General features: G+C 27.3%; 1 protein-coding gene across 1 annotated transcript in view; it reads left to right on the top strand.

Moving 5' to 3' along the window:
* LOC100208676 (collagen alpha-2(I) chain) overlaps window positions 1–11465 on the top strand; it is an 85127-nt gene extending 73662 nt beyond the window's left edge. The window contains exons 55-65 of the mRNA XM_065791853.1: window positions 125–178; window positions 324–377; window positions 479–496; window positions 574–627; window positions 1897–1914; window positions 2034–2051; window positions 2448–2670; window positions 2816–2928; window positions 3357–3419; window positions 3721–3912; window positions 11101–11465. Coding sequence (XP_065647925.1) covers window positions 125–178; window positions 324–377; window positions 479–496; window positions 574–627; window positions 1897–1914; window positions 2034–2051; window positions 2448–2670; window positions 2816–2928; window positions 3357–3419; window positions 3721–3912; window positions 11101–11256 — 963 coding nt within the window. The 3' untranslated portion in view covers window positions 11257–11465. The remainder of the gene's footprint in view (window positions 1–124; window positions 179–323; window positions 378–478; window positions 497–573; window positions 628–1896; window positions 1915–2033; window positions 2052–2447; window positions 2671–2815; window positions 2929–3356; window positions 3420–3720; window positions 3913–11100) is intronic.
* The last annotated feature ends 1716 nt before the right edge of the window (window positions 11466–13181 follow it).

The following is a 13181-nucleotide window of genomic DNA, read 5'->3' as shown; positions in this document are numbered from 1 at the left end:
GTCTTCTGCCCTTTTAACATTAAACAATTCATTCTAAAATTTTAATAACAACATTTGTTGCTTCCATTTTTATAATTTCCATTGTCACTTTTGCTATTTAAATTTTTTTTTTTTTAAATTTCAGGGGGCTCGCGGAAGAACTGGGCCACCTGGTGTTGCAGGACCAAAAGGTTCTAAGGTGAATTTTTTAGTTTTTGCAATATATATATATATATATATATATATATATATATATATATATATATATATATATATATATATATATATAATTGTTTAACAAATAAGTTGAATTAAAAATTTTTTATTTTACTTTTTATAAAAAGGGAGTTCCAGGTGATGCAGGAATAAGAGGTTTACCTGGACATACTGGAGAACAGGTTTTTAGTTTAAATTAAAATTTAGATTATTTAATGCTTAAAAAACTTTGAGATAAATAAAGCATATTTATTATGTTTTTAATATGAATATATTTTTTTAGGGTCTGCTTGGTGAAAAGGTAATTAATGTTTAATGTATTTTTTAATATTTCTTTTTAATTCATCTACAATATTTAAGTTTAATAAATTATATTAGGGTGAAAAAGGAAATCGCGGTATTTCTGGAATGAAAGGAATTCCAGGTCCACCAGTAAGTATTTTTCACTAAGTTTTGCTTTATTCCAGTAAATATTTCTTGTGCTAAAAAAAATTATCTCCAGTAACACCATTATTAAGATCATTCAGTGATTATTTAAAAATATATATATATTTAGATTGCATAATGAAATGATTATGGTTTTGATACTGATATTTTTTTCATGTCTCATTATGAGTGCTTTTGATTAGTTCTGCTGATTTTAAATCTACAAGATCATTTGACTATATCTTAACTATTTATGTTTATTATGTGTTAATGGTGTTGTGATAAAATTTATCATCAAAGGCTTTATATGTAAGATCTTGAACCCACCATGTTTCTGGTAGTATTTTGCTTATTGTTACACTGTACAAAGACCTTGTTCATCAGGACACAGGCTCTTTTCATCAAGACACAGACTTTGTTCATTAGGACACTGATTTTTTTCATTAGGACACTGACTTTGTTTATCAAGACTCAGATGTTGTTCATCAAGACACTGACTTTGTTTATCAAGACACAAAATTTATTCATCAAGATACTAACTTTGTAAATCAAGACATAGACATTGTTCATCAAAGCACAGACCTAGGTTTGTGTTTGAGAGTTATATGGTTGAGAGGAAGGACAACAGTTTTAAAAAAAGACCTGTTTCAGGCACTGGTAATCCCCTAAACCAGGATTTATATAAATATTAATCATATTTGTTTTGTTTTGGGTTAAAATTCATTTAAATAAAATAACAATTTATTATAGTATCAAGGTTAGTTAATTTAACAACTCTTGATACAATTTTTTTTTCAGTCAAATATATTTATTAATAAGATAAAAATTTTTCTGATCAAATAAAATTATTTATAAAAAATTTTTTTAGACAAATATATTTATAAAAAATACAAATTTTCCTGGTTAAATAAATCTTTTAATATAAGTAAATGTATAAAATCTTTTACAACCTTTAAAACCTTTAAAAACTTTTGATAAAACACTCAAGTAAAAAAGTGTTCTGAGGAAATTTTTTAGTATAAATAAAGCCTGTTTGTAACCTCGGTATATATCTAATGATTATCTATGTGTATATGTAATCTATTTATATATATAATCTATGTAAATATATAATCTATTTATATATATTATTTATGTATATATATAATCTATATGTATATATATAATATATCTGTCTATATATATATATATATATATATATATATATATATATATATATATATTTAATATATTTATATACATATATATATATATTTATGTGTGTGTTTAATTTAGGGACCGCCCGGCCTTCCAGTAAGTTTTGTTTATTTGTTATTATTTTGATTTTTATAAATATATCTTTTGTTATTCAATATTGCTAAAAATATTTTTGTTATTCAATTATTTTTTTTTATTACTTTTTTATTTTATAGGCTGCTCCTGCTCATTGGGTAATTTCTTTATTTTTTTCGGTTTAGGTTATTTTAAGTGTATTTGTGATACATTAATATGATTTTTCCTAAATTTTTTTTGTGCTTTTGTTTTTTTTTGTGGTCAAACTTCTGTTTTTATACACTTTCGTGTTCAATCATTGGATTTAAAAAAAAGAAATGATCAAACTTGAATAAGCTATAAAAAATTATGTTTTAAAATAAAAAAGTTAAATATAGTTGAAAAAAAGTTATATATGAGTTGTGTAACATATCCTAAAATTTTTTTAATTTATATTTTTTTTGATTTATTAAAATTATAAATTTCAATTTTAATAAATCAAACATAATTTTTTTTTACAAAGTTCTTCTTATGATGTCATTTAAATGTTTCAAGTTATATCATTCATTTTTTAGTCAAATATTTTACAAGTTCCCCCAGAGGAGGGATATTACGAAGAATCTGGCAAAAATAGACGTCAACGTAGAAATGCTGATGACATAACTTTTCAAGCATTGGCTGAGGAACTAAATACTATAAAAAAAGAGTTGAATAATATGAAGTTACCCAGTGGTGTAAAAGAAAACCCAGCTCGCTACTGTAAAGATTTGTTAACTTGTAATATGTTGCACAAAGATGGTAAGGTTAGGGTTAGGGTTAGGGTTTTTTTATGTTTTGTTTAGTATTGATTAAAAAATTATATTTTTAACATTTTGTAACCAGATTTTATTGCTGAAGCTGGATGGAAATATAAAATATATTTTGATAACATTCTTTTGAACAGAGTTTTATTGGATTGATCCAAATCAAAGCAGTGCAACAGATGCTGTGTATGCCTTTTGTAACTTTACAGCGGGTGGTGACACTTGTATATATCCTGATGTCTCTAAAAGCTCTGTAAGAAATGTATTGCTATGTAGATTAATATAAATACATGTTGAAAATAAGTTAGTATTTTCTAAATTAAGGGCCATCCAAAAATACATATGCAATAATATTCAATTAAACTTTTTAAAATTGAAATTCGATTCTTTTGTCAAAAAGAAAAATTTTTTTAGGAGAGATAAGGAACATAAGATAGTCAAACCGCATACATACTCTTTGTTTTTAAACTCCATGCCCCCTTCCCTTGTATGCATTTGTATATTTTTTGGTAACCTTTTTCCTTTCCCCACACCTGTGCACTAACTTTATGGAAGAACCTTTATTAATTACGTATTTAGTATTGTATGTATTTTGTATTGACAGATCTATATCTATTTGAAACAATTTGTTGAAAAGCCTATATCTCTATTTTTAAATAGACTGTTTTTGTCTTTAAACAGACTGGATTGGCTTACAACTTTGAAAATAAGACATGGTTTACGGATATAGAACGTGGATTTGTTGTAAGTCTAATCTTATTTATGCAGTTTCTGCTTAATTATGCAGTTTACATTTAACTATGCAGCATAATTACATAATTATTTGATTTCTAGAAAAGAATAGCAGTTTTTTAAATTTATTTTTAATTTTCTTTTGAGATTTTGTAAATTAAAATCTTAGTTAAATAATTTCTTTGTTTTAATTTCTTAATTTTTTTTAATTTTTAGTTTTAATTTAAAAACAAAAAGTGAAATTGCCCCAGTCCTAAAAAACTCTAGCAAGAGTTTTTTAAGAGTTTTATATTTTTTTAATTTAAAATTTCAGATTTCTTATGAAAATATTGGACGCACTCAAATAAAATTTTTAAGGCTGCTAAGCGAACAAGTATACCAGCAGGTGGAATTCACTACGCCTTGGTACATAGAAATAATATCAATAAAATTTCGAAAGTTGACTTGGGAAAATGGAGAAACTACACTGAGTAAAGATGTGGACCCTTCTCTCAAAATTTGTCAGGTCAATAATGTTTTTTTGGTTCTATAAAAATAATGCAAATAATTGAATTAATTTAAAAAAACACCAAAAAAACACTGAACAGCACCAAAATATACACTGTACAATACCAAAAAAAAATACTCTACAACACCAACAAATTCATGAAAGTGAGGAGAATAGGGTGAGATGGGACAAAATTTTTTGTTTGTGTGATGCGCTTCATATTTTTTCACAAAATTCAATCAAATGGGTTAAAATCATAGTCCACTGAATTGTCTTAGGAAATTATTGCAAAACCCATTACTTAACTGTTTAAGTTCAAGATATTGGTTTTTTAATGTGACACTGTTTGTCCCATGTCACCCTGTGTCAGGGGGAAACAGGAGGACAGTTGGGGTGAAATCGATCAAGTTAGAAACAAATAATTTTGAGCATTGTTTTATTCTGTCTATTCTACTCTTTATACAACATACCAATACACAAAATATATTTATATTTAATCATAATAAGATATCTTTCTAATAGGTTACTTGATGTTTAAATTGAGTCAAAATCACATTGATGTCATGAGGGGTAATTTTTTTCTTCTTATCTTTACCTTTTTTCTTTTACATTCTGATGAACTTTCAACTAGTTTATTTCTTGTTGGTGTTTCAATCAATACCAGGGACCTAGAACATTTTCTTTTCGCACTTTTTCTCTTTGCCACCCTCTCACTTGCTTTTGAAAATAGCCTTAATTCTTCTGCTGTCTAATGGTAGGCAAATGATGGGTAAATGAAATGCAAATGTAGATAATGAAGTGCTGATTTGCTGTTTTTTGTCATTAATAACTTCAGATACAAATGATATTGATGTGGGGATTGTTTGTGTTTCCCAATCAGATATAGTACTTAAATTCATTAAATCATATATACTTAAATTCATTATCATATCTACTGATATATTACTTATAAGATTATTATTTAGATATATTACAATTAAGTAATATATCATTAGATATATTACTTAAATTATAAAACTCACTTGCAAGGTTATTCTGATTGGATAGATTAATTAGACAGACAGAAAATGTTTTTGGACCGGCAGAGAAATACTATTGGACAAACTAGCTGATAAGGTAGAAACATTTGCTAGATTTGGACAATCAGATACATTTGCCTTTAACCATGAGTCACACGCTGAACTGTAAAATTTCATTAATTGCCCAAATACTGATCTGTCAGGTGGTTGGAGTTTAAGGCTGCAATGGGGTGGCAATGTCAAGAGCATAATATTACTTTCCTTAGTTTTATCAATTGATATATGACTTTTGTGATTGTCCTTTTTAAAAATTATGGATGATCCTTGATAGAAAGTCTATACTCCACAAAATGATCAAACCATTTGAAAAAATTTTCCAGTTTTCTGATATTTTGATATTATTTTTTATTGCTTATTGGTATACATATTGCTTTATTTCTCTAAAAGTTCATATTGCATATTAAATGCTTGATGAAGATATATTAAAAGATCATCTTCTAAAGTATATTATAAATATACTTATGCTGTTCATCAAAATATAGGTTATAGTAAGAAGTTTCTTTATAAACCTTTATTTTCTCCTGTAAACATGACTTTGAAATTTGTACTCTTGTGCAGCAGCTCGTAGTGATAAGCTCCTAGATTCAACAGCCATCACAGTGGCTTGTTTGTTTAATCATCATGCTTTAACTGATTTGTCGCCTGTTTGTACTTTCTTGGGTTCTGAAAAAATATTAGGCGTGTCACTCAATAAGTTGTCGAAAATTTTTTTAATTGCATTAGCTTAAATCCAGATGAAGTTATAAATTTTGATTTTAATGAAAATAAAATAGTCCCACTAAAAAACATATAATGAGATTAAAAATGAGATTAAACTTAAAAAGGGTGAAGACCTAAAAAAGATAATAATTTAATCTGAATTTAAAAAGTGTTAAAAAAATATTTGTCAACAAAACAATACTTACTGTGAAAAATGTTTTTATTAATCAGGGTAAAATTTAAAGACAAAGAAATCCTATATAATTAATTTTTTTTCTTCCATAAAAAAAGCAATCACAGTAACATAAAGTAAACATTGATATCTTATCATAAACATAAATAAATTTTTTTTGTTTACTTTCAAATTTTTTGCTTCTTTACAAAAATTTTAATTATAAAAGTTAAAGTAAAGTAAATTTAAAAAGTGATGAAATTGAATAGTCCCATTTCACTCCCATTCTTCTGTTCCGATTCATCCCATCACTAGTAGGTGTGAGATTAGGAGAGAAAACCTTTTTTTATAGTTCTCTAAACAATATGTTCATTATTTTTCGTCAGTAGTTAAATTAGACAATAGTGATTAATTAAAAACTATAGACATAAAAATACATAACAACACATTAATATTTAATATTAACGATATCTTCAAAATCCAGAAAACCTGTTAGATTTTTACATATTTACAATTAATTTGAAAAAAAAAATTCTGAAACTCAAAAACACAATAATATGAAGTAGTTTTTGTAAACTTATCACAAATATAAAAAAACATTATTACTGCTGAGATATTGCCTTGCCTTAGGTACCTTATGTCCCTTATGCACTTTATGTACTTATGTACCATATGTCTTATGTACCTTTTGTCCTTATGTACCTTATGCTTTATACACCTTATGTACCTTATGTATACCTTATGTATACCTTATGTATACCTTATGTACCTTATGGCTTATGTACCTTATGTCCCATTTCACTCCGTTTTTCCCTAACTGTTTTATAATAATGTAAATAAGCTGATTTTAAATTTGAAGTTTGTTTACCTCCATAGCGCACAACATTTTTGAAAAATTATAATTTATTTTTGAGATTTGTTGGAGATTTTTTTGTTTTGAAAATTATGAATTTTAAAAACATTTTTCTACTATAGTACATTATACAGTACTTAACAAACTATAGTAATTACACAGTTCTTACAAAAACTTTCTATGAGCACTAGAAGTGTTTAGTGTATAATTTCTGCATATCTTGTTGGATTTACTCTACATGCTGAATATTTCCCATACGGTCAGGGAAAAAGCCCATGCGTGTCATAAAATTGAATTTTAGGGACATTTTGCATCCTAAAGCTCCATATAAGTGGAGCAGTTGTTGAACAAGACCCATGTAGTTGGAAGAATGATGGTTACCAAGGAATACTTTACATATAGTTTGGAATGCTTTCCAAAATGTCAATTGAGAGTTATCTATGGTTTACTCAAACTGATCATCTGTCTTACGCCAGGCCCCACAAAAACTCTCTTTTTTAATCTTGGCCTTTGTTCAATGCAGGAAATTTATAAACCAGGTATCTGGAGGCTGCACTTTCCTTAACCAAAGCTTTTACCAGTTGCTTAATAAGACCCAGTTTGATTTGTAGAGGTGGCAATATTACATTATTGTAAATAGGTATTGGAATTATTTAATGAAATGAACTTTATTTGTTATGTGTAATTTTTATAGGAAGTGCATTTTGTTTATTTTGGTTTTATAAATATATTTTTGAATTCTTTACTTTTTTCATGTCTTCGACAGAATTAAACGAATAACTGACCTGAGTAACCCTAAAATTAGCTTAACTTGAGTTAGGTACAAAATGATTCAAAATCACAGCAATAATTTTATGTCACAATCTATATTTGCAGTAGAAAAAAAGGTGTTAATAAGGTTATTATTAATATATAATAACCAATTCTGTAGATATTATGCATTAAAAATTATTAGGTAAGATGTTTCATTTTTGACCCAAGTAACCTCATTTTATGGTGCGTTGCACAGTGGCCAATTTTCCTTGTATAGTGCTTAACTCAGTTTTAAGGAATCCAGAGGCAAAAATAACAACAGTATTTGGTGTATCCTGACTGTAGTCCTAACAAAATGATCTAACAAAATGGGGATGATCTTGAAGTCAGCACAGATAGTCTTTTGCTCTCATCATGGCAGATACACTGTAGAATTGTCGTAATAGGTTTCTTTAACTGAGACAGAAAGAGCAACAGGAACAGATGAATGTACATTACAATTGATAAGAATAACAACAATTATTCTGGATTTTGATGCATCAATGATGGTGCCATTCTTGTGTTTTACAGTCAAACAGAATAGGTATGTTATTAGAATTACCCAAATCTCCACTCATAGAAAATAGAGATGTTAGGTTGGTAGTTGGCTTCCAAAATAATGTAACTTTTCCTCAACAGCACAATCAAAGTACAGTTTGTAGTGGTTTTTGAGTTTGTTCATGAAGGCTCATTCATATTTATTCACTGTATATTTACCGCATATACAACAAAAACTCAGGATGGTTCATGCAGCCTCGAGAAGCTATAATAATGCACAGACAATAATGATGAGATAAAATTTAAAGTGGTTTGTTATAAAATAAAATTAAAAGTCGTTTGTTATAAAATAAAGTTAAATGTGGTTTGTTATACTATCTAAAAAGCAAAAAACAATAAGCAATGTGTAAAACAAGCGGTCAGGTGAATCAATAGATATGTATACACATAATTACATTCAAATATTTTGCTGTGCTATACAAAAGAAATTTTTTTTTGAAAAGGTGGTGATTAATGGACATGATTTTACAGTAGAAAATCTCAATAAAATCACAGTAGAATTAGTATAAAAAAGATAATGACTTTCATGAATTTTTTTAAAACCTTATATTTGTTCTTAGGGTAAGTAATGGTAATTTATAAGTGCTACTTTTTTTTTTCTGTTGACTTGAAAATTGCACTTCATGTGTATTTAAATACAAATTGTGAAATTATTATTTATATAATCTTGCATGTATAATCTATGCATCTTTGATTGCAAGATTATATCTTTTGTTGATCTATTGACTTTTATTGGTTGTTAAGCTTTTTTTTTTTTCTTTTTTTTTTACCTAAAGCAATATTTTAACAACCTTTTCTTCATTGAATATACCTTAATAAGATACTTAACTGGAAAATAAACTATGAGCTAACTGGACTAATTTTAAATAACTGGAGAATAACCTATAAATAAAAATTTTGTAATTATAATAGTAAACAATTAAATGAATTTTACATCTATTTTTTTACTTCTTAATTTATTCTAAACACAACTTTTTTTTCCTAAATTTTTTTATTTGAATTTATAAGCATATTAAAATTGTTGATAAGATGACATGATTAATAACGAATCTATTAGCAACTTGGCTATTGATATTTAAGATTTTGAAGCAACTTTTTTTTAATTTAAAATCATCTTTACTGTTGTGAAAGCTTAATAAAATAGTAAAACAATGTCCTCTCTCTATACAGGTTTTAAAATTGACTTTTTTAAAGTATAAATTAAATTCTATTAAGAATACTTGATTTAGAATTTTATTATCACAGAACTAATAAAGTATTGCTATTAAATAAATTAACTAAATTGAACATTCTAGTACATAAGTTAAACATTCTTTTTTAATTAAACATAAATTAAACGTTCTAGTACATAAATTAAACATGCAGTAGTACATAAGTTAATTAAATTAAACATTTAATTAATTTTTTTTACATTGAGTATTCATAATTTTTTCATCTTGAATGTTTTTTTTTTTTTTTAAATTAAAAATCAGTACTCAAATGACTCTAGTACAAGAGTATTCTTGTACAAATACTTTTTTCCTCTGAACAACTTACGAAATGTTAATAAGAATTTTTTTCCTTTTTTAAAACAAGTTTTTTTAAAACAAGTTTTGACCTACAAATGTTAGTTGTGGTTTTACACCAATTTGACCCATTTTAATAGTGAGTTTTATGAGAATCTTCAACATATGGAAAATTTTGTAGATGATTAAAGATAAAAAATTTGTTCTCTTTGACAGATGGATTTCAACGAAAGGTTTAAGTGTAGTATAGAAAAGTTCAAACGGAAAGTTTAAATGTAGGGTAGAAGAGTTCAAACGGAAGATTTAAGTGTAGAAAAGTTCAAACAAAAAGTTCAAGTGTAGAAGAAAGGTTTAAGTGTAGAAGAAAGGTTTAAGTGTAGAAGAAAGGTTTAAGTGTAGAAGAAAGGTTTAAGTGTAGAAGAAAGGTTTAAGTGTAGAAGAAAGGTTTTAGTGTAGAAGAAAGGTTTAAGTGTAGAAGAAAGGTTTAAGTGTAGAAAAGTTCAAACAAAAAGTTCAAGTGTAGAAGAAAGGTTTAAGTGTAGAAGAAGGTTTAAGTGTAGAAGAGTTAAAGTTTATAAAGAATAAGATTGGAAATGAGGTTTAAAATTTTTTGGCTATGATTTATCATTTATAAAAAAGGTGTTTAAATAAGTGTAAAAATGACGTAATCAATGTTCTAAAAATGATGAATGTGCAAAATTTAAATATAAATAAATAAAAATATGCAAAATTTATAAAATTATGAATATACTGGGGCATGGCTAAATTTGTGCCATGACTTAAAAATTTACATCAAATACAAGAATATTTAACTTGAAAAAATCTTTTTGAGGTTGGCATTTTATAATCAACCGTGGTGTAGTGGTTAGAGTTCTGACTTCAGAACTGAAGGTCCGTTATTTGAAGCCGGCTCTGGGCATAAATGCAACATTAGTAAGGAAAGAGGCGTTAACCTCCTCGTTAAATGCTATTCCGTTATAAGACTTTTAGGGCTTGGAGCACCTAAAATAACTTAAAAAAAACAAAAACAACATTAATTATTATTCAAAAAACATTTGCTCTAAAATGTTTTACAATTAATTCAAAGATTTATTACGTAAAAGGGTCCAAGAATTTTTTTGTATTAATTTTTACTAAATTTTATTATAAGGTTCTAGTTTTTTATTATAAAGCACTATTTTTTATCATTATGTACAACTAATTTTTGTTATAAGATTCCCGGAAGTTTATAATATTATTACCAACTTTTATTATTAGATTCCAGGAATTTTTTATTATTAGATTCCAAAAAGTTTTTATTATTTAGTACCTCTAATCCTCTCTTGTTTTTATTGTAATGAATTTACACAATTTGTTTTTGTATTATATAGAAGACATTTAGTTTAGAGCAGCAGACTATTTTTAAAAAAGTTGTTTTTTGAACCACCCTAATATATATCATATATAATTGATATGTTTAAATTATGTTTATTTATATGAAATATATAATTAAATTATTTAAATTTATAAAATATATTATGAAAATATATTTTATGTTTTTCATTATAGGGAATCACTTGCACCATATCTATGTTCTTAACGTCGTCTGACTTGCACTTGTTGCCTATTACAGACTTTCAAATTTATAGTGTTTACAAAGATCAAAACGGAAGTATGAATAGTTCACTCCTTTCATTTAAAGTGGGACCTGTGTGTTTTAAGTAGCAGATAATGGAAGAAAAAAAAAAGCCATTTTCGGGAAAAAAATTTCATTTATAAGATATATTCATATAAATATTGCTCCAACGTTCGAAAAGTTACATTCGCTTTCTACGCATCTCGCTGATTTGATAAAAATGTTATACATTTATACCTAAGGAATCACGAAAAAAGATGTAAAACCTTTTTAAAAAAAGCAAAAATATTTAATAAAACTTGAATTTTATGCGCAAAGATTTTAGGAATTAAAGATTTTTTTCACGCCAAGCAACATTGTGCGGACTTCGTAATTCTTGCGCAATTTTCGGAAACCGAACGCTGACTTATTTTTTCGTAACTATTTGATATTCACAGATATTTCGCATCGTTAGTTACGCAAACTTACTAGAAAAATCTATTAATTTTGAGTTAAATTACAAACAAATAAAACATTATTAGTTTAAATTTTTAACTAAAATAAACAAGGTAGTATAAATGTATTAATTAAAGAGAAACTACTATATATACTCAGAGAAGAGTACTATATAAACTCAGTCAAGAGTACTATATAAACTCTTTAATTTTAATAATTTCAAAATTTTAGCTCAAAATATTAGCACCAAAAATTTTAGCTTTAGTAGGCCTAAACGGAAGAACGATCAGTCCCACTTTTGCTACTTTGAGAAAATCAACTTTTAAGATTTAAAACACCATTATGTAGTTCAATCAATTCAAATCACACAAAAAATCTTTTTATTTTAGAAAATATTTATTTCGCAATATAGCAATTCAAAATTTTATGTGAAAATATTGATTTATATGTTTGATATTGATACTGTAAGAGGGGAACTGCTGTTCGGCCTTTGATCGTTTTTCTGTTGCATTGGTCCAATACAAGCCAAAATATTCAACAGGTTAGTTCCTAGTCATTCATTCTTATAACAGGTTTTCTTAATTGATTACTACTCACACCAAACACAACAGAATTGAAATGCACTAAAAAAATGCTTTACAATAATATTATTATTACATGAGTGTCATCTTTATTGCAGGTACCAAATCGAAGAATAAAAGAAAGAAAGAAAATAATAAATACTAATGTTTATATTGCAATAATTCCATAATTATAGATTGATTGATTCAATCATCAGCATAATATGGCATGTCTGTTGAAGAACCATCATCACAATCAGAGGGTCCAACAACTGGGAGATTGTTATAAAATTTCTGGTTCACACGATTGCATAGTTTTTTCAGATACTGCAAGTCCTTGAATTTCTCCCGACTGTTTGGTATCAGGGCAGTATTTAAACACTCAAGTGGCCTTGTTTGCAGAGGGTTTGTTTTTGTTTACCTTTAGGTCTCAATGTAACAATCACAGTTTCGATGGTGTCGTTCCAGGAACCTCTAAAGTTGATGTATTGCGGATGAGCGACTTCAATGTAGACTTCTAGTAAAGGTCTTGTTTTAAAGGGATAAGATATCTTGCAGCCTGGCTTCTGGAAATCTTTGAATGCCTTGAACATATTCTGGTCACAGGGAATCACTCTAAAGGGAGATAGCTTGACACGTGCATTCCTAAACACTTGAACCCACTGGCTGGGAGGACCCAGACCTGTTGACTGTTTGATCAGGGCCATGTCACAATTACATTCAAGAGTGACCACGAATTGGAAAACAGATTGAAATGCGCTAAAATCGCCTTTTTGTGTTTACCAACCAATGCATAAATATTAGTAGAGCACACCAATCACAAAACAATACCAGTCTTGTCACTTCCTGCGGGATGTATGTCTCTATGAAGTAATAAAGCATGGAGCGCATTTCATCAGCGCCCTTTTTGTCAACAATCTCATCGTAAAAGTGAAAGAACACATCATCTGTTGACAGCATGTGAACCTTGAACGAGACACAGGTCACTTGACGCTTGTAATAAACATCGTTGGAAGTTT

This window comes from Hydra vulgaris, chromosome 02 (genome assembly GCF_038396675.1).
Source record: "Hydra vulgaris chromosome 02, alternate assembly HydraT2T_AEP".
In the NCBI taxonomy this organism is placed as follows: Eukaryota; Metazoa; Cnidaria; class Hydrozoa; order Anthoathecata; family Hydridae; genus Hydra; species Hydra vulgaris.
This window is presented reverse-complemented; position numbering and strand designations above follow the sequence as displayed.